The sequence below is a fragment of the Sylvia atricapilla genome, chromosome 6 (genome assembly GCF_009819655.1).
Source record: "Sylvia atricapilla isolate bSylAtr1 chromosome 6, bSylAtr1.pri, whole genome shotgun sequence".
In the NCBI taxonomy this organism is placed as follows: domain Eukaryota; kingdom Metazoa; phylum Chordata; class Aves; order Passeriformes; family Sylviidae; genus Sylvia; species Sylvia atricapilla.
This window is the reverse complement of record NC_089145.1, coordinates 31,436,257-31,455,323: the sequence shown is the minus strand read 5'-3', so window position 1 is coordinate 31,455,323 and position 19,067 is coordinate 31,436,257. Positions and strand designations below refer to the sequence as shown.

The following is a 19,067-nucleotide window of genomic DNA, read 5'->3' as shown; positions in this document are numbered from 1 at the left end:
TATTTAAATTTTCAGCTACCAAAAAAGTATTAAAAGTATCAATAAGGCAGCTTTTTAGAGGTAAATATGGATTCTATACAAAATTACTTCAGCCCCTGCACAAATATTACTGGAATTAATAATTTTTGCATGTCTTTACTGTTTAGATGGTATCAGCAATTTGACCCAGTTATTCTAGAAAATTCTGTGAAAAGTAATTGCCTTTTAATTTAGAATGTGCTGTCTATATGAAAGTATGAATTTATCTTTTCTGCAATTAAAATTTAAAAATAATACTAAATAATATTAACTATTACCGTAATTAAATAATTTGCCTTTTTTTTTCTCCCCCCTGAGGTGTGCTGCTGGTTATGTTCTGTTGGAAATTTTGTATCACAGTATTTCTAATTGTTTTACTTTCATACTTAGTTTAGCTGTCAGTTTCTCAGATATCTTTTACTTTCCTTTACTTCCTTGACCAGAGTTAACTGCTTTTTCCAGCAGGAATTAAATATAAAATTCAAAAGTAAAGGTTACTTACCTGTTATTCCACCAGATCAGGCCTAGGACTCAGCTTCCTAGATTCCGTTCTTTAGTTTCTCTTTCAACACATTTTTTGCATTTCCCTAAATTCTTATTACCCTTAGTTTCCATCTTCCTTTTGAGTGGTAGTCCTTATAGGGCAGTTGTGTGTAAGAGTGGTAAGTCCCCAAAACTCTGCTTTACTCAGATATTTACAAACCTGCAAGATAGTCTTCCAGGAGCTGGGAAAGAGGGCTCAGGAGGATGGAAGTGTCATTTCATTTTATTTCAATTTCTTGCTTCCTCTCTGAATACTCCTGTTACTTCCTTAAAGTCAGTCATGTCTTAATGAAGGTAGAAGGATGTGTTCTAGGGCTATAAAAGTGGCTTTAGAAGGCACATGAAGTTAGATGTCTAGCACATGTGACTGCTAGTATAACTGCAGAAATGTCTTATAATTCTCTGTACATCCTTCACTGAGAGAAGTGACTATCTGCCATCTTCATCTTATAGGAAGTATAGTATCTCCTTACCATTGTGAAGATAATAAAAATCTGTGGTTAGTATTAGGCCATACCAAGTCCTAAGATATATGCTTCATTTTCATGTCCTAATTCCATTTGTAAAGTATGGCCCAAATGATATGCAAGTCTCTCTAGCTATCTTTGCTAAAGTAGCCCCTTTAATCTTTATGGAGTTTAGTGCAATATTCTCTTGATTATCCTACTGTTTTGACAGGTAGGTTAGATATCCGAGTATCTGATATACTTGCCAGAAGCTCTTTTAGTGTGTATATCTTTAGGATTCATATTATCATCATCAGAGGGTAAACATAGATTTATTTATTTATAAAGAACATCCTTTTTCCAAATTATTTTAATAATTGTTTTAGTATTATTTTTATATTATCTTAAGTATGAAGATTTTTAAGATTCATTTCCTGCAGAATGAATGTAGAATGCCAAGTAAATGCAGAATGCCAAGTAAAACACTAAAATGTTTCTCTTTTTTTTTTTTTTTTTTTTTTTTTTTTTTTTTTTTTTTTTTTTTGTTCTTACAAAAAAACCATTCTTATTCAGAAACAATAGCCATAAAGAATGACTCGGCCATATAGTATGCAATTGTTGAAAACCACTGTCAAAAGAAAGTTTTAGATTTCAAGATGTCTCAGAAGTGGTGAAGTATAGAAAATGAGAGATCTCAGGCGCTTCAAAATGTTACTCTACTTAATGCAGTTGACTGTTATCATGTACCACTCAAAGTACCCTTTCCAGAAACTATGTTGTGTTTTCTTTTTCATATTCCTGCTATTCCTTACCTCATATTCTAAGTAAATCTCTCATCTTTGTATTATCTTGTTTTGCTCTCTCTGTTCTTGACTTTAGCCTGTTCTGCAAACTAGCTGCTCTTGTTAGACATAGGATCTCACTTTTTGGTAAGTTGTTACGAAAGAGCTTGATAAAAATTCAAATAGTACATAACCATTGTTTCTGTCTTACCCAAAGATTTTCACACTTATAGGCAAAATTCTATTGCTATATAAGTTTCCAATGAAATTAATAAGTGCATTGAACATGGCTCTGAAGCTATCACTTAATAAAATACATAAAGTGTTAAAGCAAGAAGAAATAGCACATTGCCACATCTCCAGACTCCATGAAAAAAATGGGGTGCTGGCAGTAACCTTTAGCTTTTCAAAGGTAATCTTACACTAATTATTTTGATTTCTGTCATCCAACTGTTGAATCCAACAGACTAATTTCTTAATAGATAAAAGGGGACATAAGGAAAAAATAATACACCTCCTAGAAAGATATTGGTTAAAAAAAAAATAAAAAGAGAGATATAAACACTACAAGACACAGAGTTCAGAATGTTGCAAGGTTAGGTGGTGAAAATATGCCCAAGTAGACATTAATTTTTCTATTTAGTTCATATATGGAAATTGAAACTGAAAAAAAATTAAACTTAGTTCTAGAACCAGACTTAACTCCCTCCCCAGGGACCTAAGGTAGGGGATTTAGGTAATGTCTTGTTTAAACTGTGCATCTCCAGTAAGGACATTTTGGATCATTAGATTATGCCATGTTTCCTGTGCTATTGTGCTCTCATAGTATCTCTTTCTAACCAGGTAGTGATTCTGCTACAATGGTGAACTGCCTGCACATCTTAGCTCAGTCTCTTGACACTCGGTAAGTTTGCAACTTTTATTCCATTTGCAAACTACAAAGGTTTCACAGAGCTTTTCAGAAGCAATTGGATTGCTTCTGTATTTTTTATTTGTAATCAATGACCTTAACAGCATCAACAATTCAGATAGTGCCCTCCATAGTAGCAAATTTTGTCTAAAGTGCTTCACCTACATTTTTCTGCTCAATGTCTGTCATTCAAACAAAAACTCTTATCAACTTTTCCAAGTTCATTTGAAGGCTTTATGGGGCGATATAAATGGATCATTGGAACTGAAAGTAGTGATACCTGCAGATATTAAGAAAGTCTAGTGCATGGTGGAAAATTTGTCATTAGAAGTATGCAGAGCATATTCATATATGGGCATAGTTATACTTGTAAACTTTTACTGCTTATCTTTCAAGTGATTATGTACATTAAAACAGAGGCCAGAACAGTTTTCTAATTTGAGTGGTTTTCTGGCATGTTTAAGTTACACAGCAGCCTGATAATGAACTTATTGTGAACTTCTGAACAACACTGGAATCTTCATTAAGGTGTCAGAGAAGCATGCAAAAAGTCAAGGAACAGGACTGTGATTCTGGTATTGCAGTTGCATTTTCTAGATTTAGGGTGCTTTGAAGTATCCTGACTTACACACCTAGTTACTGTGGCTCCCATAAAGCTACAGGGAGTGAGATTTGGGAGGTTTTGAGCATATTTTATAGAGGAGATTTTTTGTGACTTTCAACATTTTACTGAAAAGGCATTGTTTTATGCCAAAGCACATCACAAAGCAAAGGCAATACTATGTAATCCAGGTCTTTGTTGTTACTATTTTTCAATCAATCCTCAAAGAAAATTGTTGTTTATACTGCTATTCAGATGTAAATGCCCTTTTCTGTTCATAATGTGAAGCTTCCTGATACATGTGAGTATCTTCAAAGACTGACAGAATGTAACTAACATGTACATGTGTCTCTATAGGCTACTAAATATCAAGGCAAAGCTGATGTTCTTCACCTTTTTTTCCTCAGAACTGTTATGAAATCAGGATCTGAGCTTGTTAAAGCGGGATTGCGTGGCTTTTTTGAAAATGCAGCTGAGGACCTGGAAAAAACTTCAGAAAATCTTAAACTAGGAAAATTTACTCATTCACGAACACAAATCAAAGGTGTTTCACAGAATATCAATTATACTACAGTAGCATTGTTACCAATCTTAACATCAATTTTTGAACATATTTCACAATATCACTTTGGAATAGACTTACTTTGTAAGTATTTTATTTTAATTTTGAATTTTATTGTGTTATAATGCTACAAATGCTTTTTAGTTATGACTGCATGGATTCAGAGGCTGAAATTCTGTTTTCAGTAACATGTACATTTCCAGAATTAATTTTGAAATTAGCAACATAATATCTTATTTCTGGTACATGTTCAGAAATAATACTCAGTAATCTTAAAGTTAATTATGTCCAGTATTTCTCCAGACATTAAGAGGGGTATTAAAACATCCCTCTAAGTGGTCTCTTAACAAATGTGTAGATAAGACTAGTTTTCTACACAAAATTTGTATTTCATTATATTAAAGGAGACAACTCACTATAAGCTCCTGGTGGATTTTTACTTACATGGTAAAACCACTGTAGGTCTTTGAATTTAAATTTCCCCTGTTTTCAGCATCAGTTCATTTAAAAATACTGAAATGACTCCTTAAGATTTAGCAATATGCTGAATGGTTTTATTACATTCTAATGTTTCTCATATCTGTAATTATGTTCCAAAATTTTGTATATATTCAGATCATAATTAAAAGATGGATAACCTTGAATATATTTTTTTAAAAAATATATTGTACCTTTAGATCATGGACCTAAAGGTTAGACACACAGAGTGATGTAGTTAGCTTAAAATTGTACTCTGGGAATATGATAACCTGGAATATCTTATTAGTGAGTATCTGCTGTCCTCTTAGAATGTCTGATGATTTGGTAGGCTGTGGAGTGAATGTAGATGATAGACCAGGAATTAGAGACGTTGAAGGTAAATACCATGTGATGTATGGACAGTCAGAATGTCCAGTGATACACATGCTAAAAGTTTTAGATACTCTCTACCAGACTGCATAAAACAGATGTTTGATATTTGAAAAGTAAACCTTAGCTGAATAAATACTGATAATGTATTTTTATTTTCCTCTAGTGGGTGATGTACAAGTTTCATGTTACAGAATTCTTTGTAGCCTCTATTCTCTTGGGACTGGAAAGAACATCTATGTTGAAAGGTATTAAGTGAAAAACTCAGCATGCAAAATTGTCTCTTCTTTACGAGTCTGTTGCTTAGGTGATAAAGCAGTTTGGATGAAAGATGAATTTAAAAGAGCGAGAGAAGTTTAAAATATACTTTTCCTTGAAAATAATTGCCTGTACTTTAACATTCAGTTCCACGGGGGGAAAAAAACCCCAATAGAAGTAAATAACTTATCACGCATATGGCAGTGTATCTGCGCAGAGTCTATTTTTCCCATAGGAAAAGCTAAATTTTTCTTTTGGTTGCCAAAGGTTCTCTTAGGTTCTCAAAGTTTTTCTACCACATATTGCTGTGAAAAGTAGGCTGAGTACTAAGAAGGAAGCATCTGTTTTACACCTAAGTCTATCAAAAGAGTTGTCCTGAGCATAAAACCCTGAGGATATGTAGAGTATTCTGACAACCATTAACTCTACAAAGGAAACTGTTACTTGTATTTTTAAAAGACTAAGGTCTATAATTTCTTTAAGCATCTAGTTGCTATGCTGTTTCAAGGCCTTTCTTCCAAAAGAAGTGGATCAAATCTGTATCTGTTAGCTCAGAAAAGAGATTCCTAATTGCTTGTCTGTGTACCACAAGACAGGAACCAAGATAAGGATAACCCATCTTCATACTTGTGAGAGTTTTAGGTTAGGCAATTATGACTGCCTTTCTTATGATGAAAGTTTAAGATCCATAGGGAAAGGCCAAACTGGAAGAAATTCAAGTCTGTGGTCTAGTTAGGAGAGATTTTGCCTAGTGTGAGAATTGCTGGTCTCCAATTCCTTCCTTCCAGAATTTATTCAGAATTCTTTAATACAAAATGCAAGAGGTGGGTGGACAGATCTTTCCTCCCACTCTGCATGCATGCACGTGTGTGCACAAGCAGTATGCTCTCACTCAGGAATTTATGCATCCATCTCTAATCGCAAAACTACACTCCTTTTCTTTCATGGGCTTCAAAATCTTAAATACTCCTTTACATAGATCTTATAGGAAAAACAGGAAGTGCCTTACCCCTTATCTAACTAGGAGTCAGGGTCTCCTCACAGGCAATGAAACATGATTGTGTTTGAGCTTCCTTTTAATAAGAAAAGCTCACAGCATAGGTTTCCGCTTGATTGGCAAAATCTGCAAGCTCTGGACAGTTTCCTTAAACATATCGATACTAGCAGCATCACCTTTGCCTGCAGCAATTGTCTTCTTAGAATGTAAAAGTCATCAGATTAGACATATCCAAGGAAACTAATTACTCTCCTAAGGTTGTGTGAGAGGTTCTCAACTGTGGATTTCATTTGGTTTGTTTTTCACTAGTCTCAGGCTCCTAAATTACAGTTGTAGGCAGACATCAGTGTCTAGGTGGGAAGTAGGATTTCAAACACAATGCCCAATGTTTCAGCAAAACTTAGAAGTGAGTGATTGAGCTGACTTGAACAGTTATTCAAATTAAGCTATGTTCAGTTTCAGGATCAAATTGCAGGTTTTTCTCCTAGGGAATTTTGGCAGGGACATTAAGAAGTTTTACCTTTCATTGCAGAATGAGTCATAGTTCACTTTTCATAGGTAAGTATCTCTTTTTATGGCTGAAATAAAAAGGGATACTTCTGGCTGCAGGGGCTCAGAACTAATTCTTGATTCAATTGCTGCTGCTGCCCTGTTAAGACAAAGTTCCATTGTCAAATATATTATCCTTTGTACAAAGACTGTTTAGCTTCTTTAAGATGTTGGCGAGTTTCTGATTTTTCTGTGAACATTTCTTCTCTAAAAGTCTCCATGGTTCATGACTCTTGAAAACTGAATGCAAAATGCTGTAGCTCTTGATTACTTTCAGCCCTAATGCTCTAATGACTGGATATTTTTCTTCATGGTATTTCAGTTGTTCCTGGTGCACTAATAGATGATGCTTGAAAAGATACCTTTCCCTCACACTTGCCAGGAGTTGCCTCCAGAGGCTGAGAGTTTCTGCCCTTTTCCCAATCCCTTTTGTAACACCCACATCTCAGGACAGGAATCCCACGTGCCTGGCTTCACTACCATCCAATTTCATATTGTGGGCCATGATATCCCGGCACTGGAGCAGTCAGGTCATGAGAGACTCACCTGACTGGTGGATGAAATCTATTCACACATCTTGCAGCTCACCCAGGGATAGGGATCAGGTTATTATCTCTCGCCCTGATTGCTCCTCCTTGTGACAGCCCTACTTCCTCTTCCTAAGCAAACTGATTTTGTATGTCTTGGATTTTTTCTGCTGTGTAGGAGTTACTGCTACTGACACAGGTTGTTCCTCTGGTTCAGTTGCAGTTTGAGTGGCCACAATGCATTGCTTTCCTCCTCCTCTCCCTGAGGATGCTGTCTAGCATCAAGCAGTGTCCAAAAACAGTAGCTAGAACCCAGCATGTTGCATAACTTTGCACCTCCCTGAAACTGCCACAGCAGTTTTCCTTCAAATATTCTGCCACTTTATCAAGAACTGTAGTTGCTCTGGGATGAACTTAAAAAAACATTGGAGCAGAATCATCCTTCAAAAGTTGCCATTTTCTTCAACCTTCCGTACTGCTTGACTATCCACCCTTGGGGCAGATCTCTGAAACATTCTCCTAAAAATCTCTTTTGTAACTCCATGGTGTGAACAGTGAGAGGTCCCAGCCCAGCAAGCAATAAGAGCATGCTTTCCTAAATATCCAAAGGAAGTTCAAAATCCTCAAAAGCAGTTGACCCAGGCCTGAAGTAGGATAAGGGGGTGAAAAGCTGGAGAAAATTATCCACCCTCTTCTTCCCACAGGCTTGGTACAATTATTAATTGACTCCCTGAGGCAGTGCCTAAGGTAGGGGCAGAAGAGCAACACTGAATACACATCCCAAATTACCTTCATTGTTCTTGTTGTTTTCATATCATAAGTTGATATTACACAGTGCAGCAACAAAGCAATCCTGATCCCTCTCCCTGCTCTCAAAAATATCACCATGAGGAGCACATATTACATATATGGGAATGTATGCAGGGTTAGGTACCACATGCACAGAATTGACCAAGGAACGTTGTGATCAGTGGCTCTGGACCTAATACAACAAATGCTTAGATGACATTTGCTTCCTACCCACTCTGGTCAGATCTGTTGTTCTCATCCTTTCCTGCCCTATGACAAGTGCCAAATAAGGGTTTTGGTTTCAAAATGGTATTCCCTCAGTATTTCTCAGGGAAACACTCCAAACCATGTGTCACTTGCTCAGTCCTTCCTCTCCTGTCCCTGTGGTGGATGGAGAGAAGAATTGGAGGCACCAAAGGTAAATATCATGGGTTGAGATAAGAGCAATTTACTGGAACCAGCAACAAAATAAGGCAATGAACAGTAAGAGCAATAATACTAACAATAGTATATAAGAAAGAGGCAAACAATTCACATGCAATTGCTCACCATCACACAGGACCCCTGACAATATCTGACCGCTAAGGAACCCTGTCCCTGGCAAGGACATGAGGTGGCATAGAACAACCTCTGGGTCCTGTCTATGCCAAAAATTAACCCTGTCCTGATCAGAACCAGAACATTGGTGGAGGTGGGGTTTTTCAAACTGTTTATCTTGCAGCACTGTGATCTCTGCTAATTCTTTTCATGTGAGAAAATAAATTTTTCTAAGTTGTCAGATAGTTCCTCATGTTTCAAAAATATTTTAAAAATTTACTATAAATTCTAATACTTCTTTTTATCATGTATGCTAGACACTGAAAGCCTGGTGAAACACTTTTCCTCTCAGATGACTTTTAGTCTCTCTCACATACAGGCAGCGTCCTGCACTTGGTGAGTGTTTAGCATCTCTTGCGGCAGCCATTCCAGTAGCATTCCTTGAACCTTCCCTCAACCATTACAATCCACTCTCTGTTTTCAACACAAAAAGTGCAAGAGAAAGAGCAAGTAAGTACTGTTCCTCACAAAAAAAGAAAAGAAAAGAAAAAAAGAAAAAGCTGTTCATTCCACTCCAACTAAATAATAGAAGTTGTGTAATGAAAAAGCCCTGAACGCATGCCTCAGCAGAGACCTCTTGCTACTGATGTTTCATTGCTTGCCATTTTAGCCTTGCTTTGCTTTGTTGAGACTCTGCCAACAATGTTCTCTTTCTCCTAATATTTTTTGATATTTTTCTGAACATGAAGTCTGGATACTTTTCTAAAGATGCCCTGTAATATTTAAAGATTTAAAGCTTAGTTGAAGATCTACATATCCGCATTACAAAAATTTTTTGGCAAAATATGGTTGTGCTCATGTAGCAAAATGCAAGAGGTATAGTTTCTGTTTAGGTGAACAGGAAAATAATTTCCATGGTTTTGTTGTCTAACCAAAAGTGATCCAAAGCAGTTTGGTGGAGGGAACTCCTAGCAGAATATGATTAATTCCATAAAACCTTGATGAAAAGGGGACCTTGACAAGTTGGAGAGATGAGCAAAGAACTGCCTTAAATTTAACAACAGCAAGTGCAGGCTCCTGCACCTGGGCAGGAATAACCCCATGGGCCAGCACAGACTGAGGGCTGAGCTGCTGGGAAGCAGCTCTGTGGAGAAGGGCCTGGGGGTGCTGGTGGACAGCAAACTGTCCCTGAGCCAGCAGTGTGTCCTTGTGGAAGGCGACTGTGACCTGCATTAGGAAGAGCATTGGCAGCAGGTTGAGTGAGATGATCCTGCCCCTCTGCTCAGCCCTGATGAGGCCTGACCTGAAGTGTCCTGTCCAGTTCTGGGCTCCTCAGGACAAGAAAGACAGGGAGCTCCTGGAGCAGGTCCACTGAAGGGCAACAAAGATGATGATGGGACTGGAGCACCTCTCTTACAAGGAAAGGCTGAGGGAGCTGGGGCTGTTCAGTGTCAAAAAGAGAGAGGAGCCCATCAATGCATACAAAATATCTAAAGGGAAGATGTCGAGAGGATGGATCCAGGTTCTCCTCAGTGGTACCTAGCAATACAAAAATCAGCATAAAAATTGTGAATGATTATGAATACAAGGTCCAGAGTATAACCAATATCAATATAATCTTTCTGTTCTGCACTTTTACATAGCTCAGCAGATAATTGCAGGACACCTTAGGGTAAAGCCATAGCTTTATGGAAGCTATTGTTTACATTACTCCTATATGCACATCATTTGTAAGACACAACTTATGAAAGGAGATACCCATGCATACCCAAAAGTGTTCTTATAGTTCTGCCTGTCCAAGATGGTGAATGTAAATGTAGAGTACTCTTTCATTTTACTAATTAATCTTTTGGTTTTCTACTCTTGCAGTTTTAGGCATGCCTGATACAGTAGAAGAAATGTGTCCAGAGATCCCTCAGCTGGAAAGACTAATAAAGGAAATAAATGATTTAGCAGAGTCTGGAGCAAGGTATACTGAAATGCCTCATGTAATTGAGGTGATCTTACCCATGCTATGCAACTATTTATCCTACTGGTGGGAAAGAGGGTCTGAGAGTGTTCCTCAAAGTGCTGGGCCTTGCTGTACAATGATAACGTCTGAGCATCTGAGCATCGTTCTTGGAAACATTCTAAAAATCATTAACAACAATCTGGGAATAGATGAAGCATCCTGGATGAAAAGAATTGCAGGTAGTGTAAATATTTTTGAACAGTAATTGTACTAACAACATTTAATTACTTTGTTACACTTTACCTTATTGCACAGTGATAAAATAACAAGAAATTATAACTAGAACCATCATGAAATAAAGATAAATAAAAGATAAGTAACAATAAGAGAAATATGTTTATATTTTATTATTAGTTATATGCATCCATTGTAGCATCACTGTAAGTAGAGAGCTTTCTATTCACATAAGAGATTTTGAAAATCTCTTTCTCTATGCATTGTATAAGAAAGAGCCTTAGCATTTAATTTGGAGTTGTGAATTCCATTGATTTTCAAGACATCTGTGTTTTACAGTAGACGGTATAAGTGCTGTGAATTCTGTCCATGAAATATCAGGACAAAATCGAAAGAAGGTGTAAATGGTGAAATAATCCCACGAGTAACCCAAGTTCAAAATTAGTTGTTTGCCTGAATAAATGTGTGAGCTATCAATTAAGCTGAAAGTTTTTTTTTCAAAATATCACGTGAGATTTAGTATCTATTCTGCTAAAGAAGTTTACCATATCCGAATTTTATCATTTATAATATACAGTGTAAGAACATAATGTGCAATAACATGGTTCAAGAAAATCTATGTAAAGGTAATAATTTCCTGCTAAATTTGAAAAAACAGAACCCATTAGGTTAGGACTGTGGTTTTGGTATTATTTTAAATGCTGGAAGGTCTTTAATAATAACAGAGATTCTATTAAAATTTAGTAATTTTTGCTGCTTAATTGTAGAGAGGGTTTCCTGCAGTTTTGTCCTGATTGTTCATCTACATAAGGTGATAATATACTCATGTTGTTCTTGCAACGATTTTTGACTTCAGTAGTTTGCATTTTATAGCTACTGCTTGTACAAAATTGCCTATGATCTCGAATTCTCATTCATTCTCTGCATTTTAATTTGCTCAAGGAAAAATAAGTAAAGGGATTCTTCCAGAACACTGTCTTCTGGTGGTTTTCTGACATTGGATACAAAAATACCATTCCGGACACAAAACCCCCAAACAAAACAAAAAGTATTTTTCTGAGGAGTTGGCGTCTCAGTATTTATTTTGCTTAAGTTCTTAGGTAGAGACATGGGGCTTGCCAAACCCATGATAGTTTAATTTATATAAGACGGAAATACTTATAATCCAAATCCACAGTCTTTTAATCTCTCAATACACTGGTTTTATAAAGCTACATTCATAGGTTTATCAATAATTTTATGGTGCAGAAATTTGTGAAGCCCCATAACTTTTACTCTTCCTAGAACTTCAGTGTTCTTTCATTGTAAGGAAATTGAAACTTTCATTGTAAGGAATACAATGAAAAGCACCACTTATACATTAATCATAGAATTATCTATATTTTCATGTATAGTTTATGCTCAACCCATCATCAGCAAAGCCAGGCCTGATCTTCTCAGATCTCACTTTATTCCAACACTGGATAAACTGAAGAAAAAAGCTATGAAGATAGTGATGGAAGAGGAGCAACTGAAAGCAGACAATAAAAATGACACCCAAGAAGCTGAGCTACTCATTCTTGATGAGTTTGCTGTACTTTGTAGAGACCTTTATGCCTTCTATCCAATGTTGATACGTTATGTAGACAACAACAGGTAAAAATCCCTCATAATTAAACTCATTGTTGCTATTTAATGTACTGGAATCCATGATCAGGCAATCAGGAGGAACATAGTTCACTTAATGTTAGGGTGAGAATCAGATCCTGTGGATTTTAAGATTCTTAAATCTTAATCTTGAATAATTTAAGATTCTTAAAGAATGCTGTATCTTGAATTCACACCTCTTGCTCAGATGCGAATCCTGAGATTAACTAGGAAAATGTTACCTGATATATTAAATAGGGATCATTATGTTAAGCTGTGTTTTTTTAAGTATCTTATTTTAAATTTCTCTTATTTTTGTAATTAGAGCTAATTGGCTAAAGAAACCAGATGCGGATTCTGATGAACTCTTTCGAATGGTTGCTGAAGTTTTTATCCTGTGGTGTAAATCACATGTAAGATAAAATGTACACTTTTCTTTCTTTTCATTCTGTCTTTAAATATAAATCTGGTACATGCAGATGAGTTAAACTTCTGGTGATTTATTTTTTCTCTTTAGAATTTTAAAAGAGAAGAACAAAATTTTGTGATTCAGAATGAAATCAACAATTTGGCATTTTTAACAGGAGACACCAAGAGCAAGATGTCTAAAGTAAGTTAATAAAAAACTGTGGATCAGGTAAATCTACACTATGCATTTAAAATGTTGAAAGAAGGCTCTGAAAATCTACTCAGATTGCAGCTGCTCTGCTGTTAGAAGAAGAGAAAAATACTTTTGCTTCTTGATGACAGATGTGACAACTAATATGCAAAATATAGTCTGTGTACCTTAGAGTTATTTACGAAATGTCTGCAAATACCCAAAGAGACAAGATTAAAATAAAAGTCTTAATTTGAAAAAAATTGCACATGTAAGAAAATATGGGCTGTATTTTAAAATACAGGTTATTGAACATTCAAGAAAGAAAAAGGTAAACTATTACCTCTTTATTTATATATATAGTGTGCTTCATGTGCACCATTTTTCTTGTTTATTATCAATTAACACATTCTTTTTTTGCTAATTCTCAATATGACAAGATGCTGATATGATGGCTTCAAAGCACATTTTTTTACCTGTATAATAGAGTCAAGGTAATGTCAAGGTAATTGTCAAAGGCTGCTTTGACCTTAGGTGAGGAAATTGTCTTACTCAGTTAAAGCCAGATGAAGTTAATTCCAAATTAATGTTGGTAAATAGAGTGAAGAAACTCTTTCTTATATTTGTATTTATAATGAGTTTGGAGTAATCCTATTAAGGTGTAGCATAGAAGTAGCATTTAAAGTTTTGCATTTCACTATATTTTGGTTACCTGTAATCTAGATACTGCAAGTTAATTTTTAAACAATAGAGAAGCAGATAAAATGTGCCATTACATTTCTTAATTATATTCAAAAATGTGCTTTAAAATGTGTTTAAAACCGAAGGCATTTTTTCTTTTGAATTTTGAAGTTTTGACCAAACCCTGATACTGGAATTTTTACAAGCAAAAATAGTGTGTTATCTGCTGAACATTATTTCATGACCAGCACTTAAAACAAGTCCAACTTTATAAAGAATTCTGTGTTTGGTGATAAGGAAATTTAAATTTAACCTGTTTTCTTATTGTCAAGATGCAGCTCATCAAAATTGTTTGATAGAATCAGAATGCCTGTATCATCCCTATTAACAAGATAAATAGCACATCCAGGCTATTTGAGGAGCAATTGCACAATATAACAGAGTATAATATGTAGCTTTATACTGTTATCATATGGCAATCATTGCCCATACATTAATTATGTGTATTTTAACATTTATACATTGCAAATGGCTTGAGGAGACAAAAAATAGATGCACTTTCTTTTTTTAGACATCACAGATTGGAAGCAGTATATTTAATCTAAATAGTGTCCCACTGCAGTACTGATAACAGGATAATATGAAGTTAAGTGTTAGTGTCATATTGTTGTCAGTCTGACATGGCAGGAATGAAAGACAAGTCTTTACAAAATAAGGAACAGGTAGGTCTCATACCGCTCTAATTTTGATAAAATCATAGGAATTTAACAGCAAGAATCTCTGTTACCCAAATCTGATTTTGATGTTATATTTTCCAATGCCTATTGTGTGTATGTATGTATGAATATTTGTACGAATATATTTGTAACAGAGATGTAGAGACATATGTAAATACATTTGTATTCTGATGGCTATACAGTACAGAGAGATACTGGGGGGTTTGTATACATATAATTTTTTAAGCATTAATGTCAACTTACAGTGTTCCAAGACACTGCAAAGTTATTGCTAATAAAGGAAGAAAGAAAATACTGTACTGTTCATGACTGAATATTTTATTAATATGATACTGTAATGGCAGGCATGAATGATGAACAGCTGATAATTTAGATATTTTTTCATGATTACTTAAATACCATGATGAAATATACAAAGTGTCTTTTAGAAGGGTTGTATTGGTTTTCTATATATCCTTTCTAAGCAGGAAATTGCTAATATTTCATAATATAAAATGTAAGTGGTCTAAACCCAGCACATCCAATAAATGATAGATAAACTTGTGGTTTGTTTTTTTTTTTTTTAAAGATTGCATAGGTTAAAAGAAACAAGAAATTCTCTAAGTAATTAAATTTCAGGCTTTTTTGCATGTTTGATATTTATTTCTATCCTTAGACATTGATCAGTAGAGGAAATTACATTAGGGAATATTATTTTTATAATTTTTTGCTTTAATAATAATATTTATCTCAAAATGTAGCATGTTAACAGAATAATTAGGGCTTTCCTCTCTATCACTTATTCCTCTTTATTCACATTATTTCTAGTGGGAGCATGAGAAAGTATAGAAAAACTGAATATGAACACTGGTTATTGACAGTGGGCCCAAGGCAGAAAATTTTGGGATTTCCCAAAGGTGTAAGGCCTCAGGCTGATCTCAGACTGCCTTAGGTAATAGAGACAGAGAGTCAGAGTTTTTCTGGATACAAAACATTGGAATGCTATCAGAGTATGAGGTTCAGTATATCCTGTACAGAAGGTTCTATATCCTTACATGCCTTTTGGAAGAAAAAAAAAGCAAGCAGAGGAGGAAGGAGTGACATTAAGTTACTTATTGGTAGCTAATAGTCATGGTAAAAATGATTCATCATTATAATCAAGAAATTCATTAAGCACCCATTGTATTTTTATTATACCATATTAACTTTGTTAATAGTTTTTCAAATAAATGTATTAACAGCTGAGAATTTAATTTTTCTTTTCTAAAAATATGGCAGCAGAATGCTCGGAGGGGAATGGTAAGTTAGAGAACTTTCAGTCTGAGAGAGACTGATAACTTAGATCACACTGAAATACCAGATTTGTAATAAAAGTGTTAAAAGGAAGAATTTAAACACATTCAGTTCCACTAGTCTGTTATTTTGGACCCCTTTATAGGATTCTTGATAAAATAGCATTTTGGTTAAGAGTAAATGATGCCCTATTGTGTTCTTCAGTTAATTGCAATGGAAGACTAAATGTATAGATACACGTGTACATAATAACTGTGTAATATGTATGTGGGCAACTTTTCTGTGTCAGTTTTAGAATCTAAATGACTGTGTGCCTGGATATATACCCTTAGTTGCTAAACATTTGCACATCCTACTGAAGTTTTATTTGATTTTCCCTTATCAATTTTTAATCTAATTTTTAGAATGTTTGAGTAGATCTATTATAGAAGTTAGAGGCAGTCATAAAACACAAGTTTTTAATATGAAACACCCTGGTTGTTTGTGCCCATCTGCAATATGTAGTACATATTGTTTGCAGATTTACAATAGTTAGAGGATTTCATGTTAGTATTTTCTGCAGAAATTTTAGATCTCTTCTTTGAGAATATTTCCATTTCATAGAATGCATTTCCTTTGGATATACTCAGGTAAATCAGGAGTGGATTATTTATGTGGTCAGCTACAATAAATTAAATATAATTAACATCTTGTCTTTCCTTACCTTTAGTGTATACATACACCTCCATATACCTGCTGAGCCATGTCTATGCAGCATCTACATATTTCACACAACTGGAATTTTAAACTAAAATTTGCTATTTGTCTAAGGTATTAAAGATTCTAAGATACAAAGAGTCTAACACTTAATTTGAAAATTAGTCTTTCACTTTCCTTGACTTGTACCTGTTTTTCTTACTACATGACATAAATCAAGTAGACTATAAAAATATTTTGATAATAGATTGTTATCAACATTTTGAAACTTATTCAGGTATCACAAGAAAATGAAGTTACTATTAGGAACAACAGAAGTGAGGGCTTGTGTGTGTTTTTTTCTGCTCGTTTTTAACCAACCATTTTGGATAGTATTTTCCTATGCCTGTAATTTTCAGTAATAGTTTATTTTATTTTACCATAAATAAATGGTCTTGTTGCTATTTTCTTAAGATTTCCTGACACAATTATAATATAATTTTGACTGTGGAATACATATTTAAGTGTATTTATGGTATTAATACAATAAACAGGAAAAATCCACTGTATGTATGAGAGTTACAGCTGAGTTTATTATATTATTCTCAAAATGGGTGCTGCTGAGAAATGAAAACTCAAGTTTTCTTTCAGGCTGTCTTCAAAAGAGTAATAAGCTATGCAATGGGAAAATAGATCTGTAAAATAAGTGCTACACTAAATAGTGATAGTTTGATTTCTAAACACAGTTTTTTCTCAAGCATATTTTGGTGGGGAAAAGAGGTAGAAAGAGCTACTTTTGTGAAAATGTGAATATTTTTCATTCCTGGACTATCCTGAGTTCCAGACACATTTCTTCTTTAAAGAAAATCAGTAAAAGATGCAGTAATCAATGCATTGATAGGTTAACTTACTGGATGTCCTTATATGTGCAAGCAATAAATGGAAGTGTGTGGTAGAACAGTGACAGAAATTCAGAAGTTCAATCATTCACTAAAGATTTAGGTGATTTCACTTAGATCTCAATTAGCTATGCATTTACAGCCTATTGTTTTAGCTATGACCTTATTATATTTTTAATGTCCTCATAAAGCTGAATAAGTTTATAACTTGTAAAATTACCATCTTTCATCTCTTTTACTTATGTTTGTTTTTTTCCCTTTATTTTCTTTCATACAGGCCATGCAAGTAAAGGTACAGGTCAAAGTGCATGATGTGTCTTTGTTTTAGATTTAGAGATGATCAGGCTCCAAGCATTCTTTCCATTGATCATAGCAGTGGCGTCACAAAGTGAAGCACCAGGTTCCACCTACAATAAATTTTGTCCCAGCTGAAGTGGCAGTCTTTGACCAGAGCAGATGAAATTCCTGTTGGCACTCCTAAATATTGCTTAATGTGAAAAAGTCCTAAAGTGACCTTTTGAAACAATTTTAGATTTACATTCTGCCTCTGCTGTCCTTCTGCATTCTAGTTTTTTGGGTTTTTTTTGCTAAAATAGTGAAGTTGACATTGTAAAAGCAATGTCTAAGTAGAGTTATTAGAAAGATGTATTTGGCTGATGATATTCAAGAAGAATATTTGGGAGAAATGTGTTGTAACCTCTACCCCATCTGTAGATGAATAGAAGATTGTATTAAATCCAAGAAGTTTAAATAAGATACATAGTTCAAATCCTACCTTTTTCCAAAAGTAAAATGGTCTTCAGTAAAGGTGCGAGGTGCGACAAAGCTTTTGAATAACCCTTATTTCTTTTATGTATTTAATGTATTTGAAGATTTCTTTTTTTTTCCCAGTGAGCTATAGGTCATTTCCCTTTGCATCATTCCTACGCTTTTTTAAAAATATGAGTTTCTAATGTAGATGAGTACTTTCTGACCTATGGAGCATTCTTCATTGGTGAAGCAGAATAAGGAGCAAAATGGAGAGTAGATCCTTTCATCTTTTCCTTCACCCTGTGTGCTGAGAAGTGCACATGGTGCTGTGAAGAGCTTTTAATCAATTAAACCTGAGACATGAGTTAAAATGAGAAGCTCTCTTAAACTAATAACCTGATTTCATGATTTGCTATTGTCAAACTTCTCCAGGTACATGGAATATGATTTAATGAGTGCCCTCATAGTAATCTCAAAGAGGGATGGAAATACAAAAAATGTTAACTCCATAATCTTAAACCAGTTTTAGCTGACTTTTTTAGTGTAAATAAATTCCTTTACATTCCTAAATTCCTTCCTTTACATTATATATTTAGTTATTATTAATCTATTAAAGAATGTGTAATTGGGTTTTGGTATATGAGTTTTTTTCAGAAATATCTGTGCATTTAAATCCTCAGACAAGTAATATCATTAGAGCCTTTTAGGTAACCAAATTATATCATTCCTCCTGTTGAGGTCTTTTTATCCCAGTTAATTATTTAGGCAAAATATATCAGATTTAATGCTTTTTACATATGTAATGCAGGTATTGTGTGTGCATAGGTGCATATTAGAACCGAAAGAAAAAAATTCTTGTCATTAAGGTTTCAGTCTGTGACTCTACTAATACATTTACCAACAGGAGAAGTGAATTTACAGACAGCAGAATTTATGGCAAAGGCAGAATGAATCTTTTTATGCTCTGAAAATTCCCCAGTTTTAAGGTTTCCAATCTTATTGATTTCATATGGACATAAAGAAAATTGGATGTGCAAAATGTCCACTGGTGTAAAAGATGCTGAAACCAGTATTTCTCCTTTTCCTTTTTTTCTTTTAGAAATATATCTATCACATATTTTTTTATTCCTTATTTAAGATGCATAGTGACGCCACTGGAATATAGTGATACATTGTGGGATCTGTTTGTCTTCTGTCAATGTAGAGTACAAATAATGTCATTATTAAAGCCATTGCATCACTGTTTCTAAGGCACTTTGAAAAGCAAAGCTTTGAG

The 19,067-nt window shown here is 34.6% G+C and overlaps 1 protein-coding gene across 2 annotated transcripts in view; it reads left to right on the top strand.

Moving 5' to 3' along the window:
- RYR3 (ryanodine receptor 3) overlaps nt 1-19,067 on the top strand; it is a 195,398-nt gene that overhangs the window by 136,041 nt on the left and 40,290 nt on the right. For both annotated transcript variants that reach the window (XM_066321419.1, XM_066321418.1), the window contains 10 exons: nt 1,887-1,936; nt 2,633-2,693; nt 3,708-3,946; nt 4,878-4,959; nt 8,748-8,878; nt 10,238-10,558; nt 11,948-12,188; nt 12,505-12,592; nt 12,697-12,789; nt 17,319-17,333. In XM_066321419.1, coding sequence (XP_066177516.1) covers nt 1,887-1,936; nt 2,633-2,693; nt 3,708-3,946; nt 4,878-4,959; nt 8,748-8,878; nt 10,238-10,558; nt 11,948-12,188; nt 12,505-12,592; nt 12,697-12,789; nt 17,319-17,333 — 1,321 coding nt within the window. The remainder of the gene's footprint in view (nt 1-1,886; nt 1,937-2,632; nt 2,694-3,707; nt 3,947-4,877; nt 4,960-8,747; nt 8,879-10,237; nt 10,559-11,947; nt 12,189-12,504; nt 12,593-12,696; nt 12,790-17,318; nt 17,334-19,067) is intronic.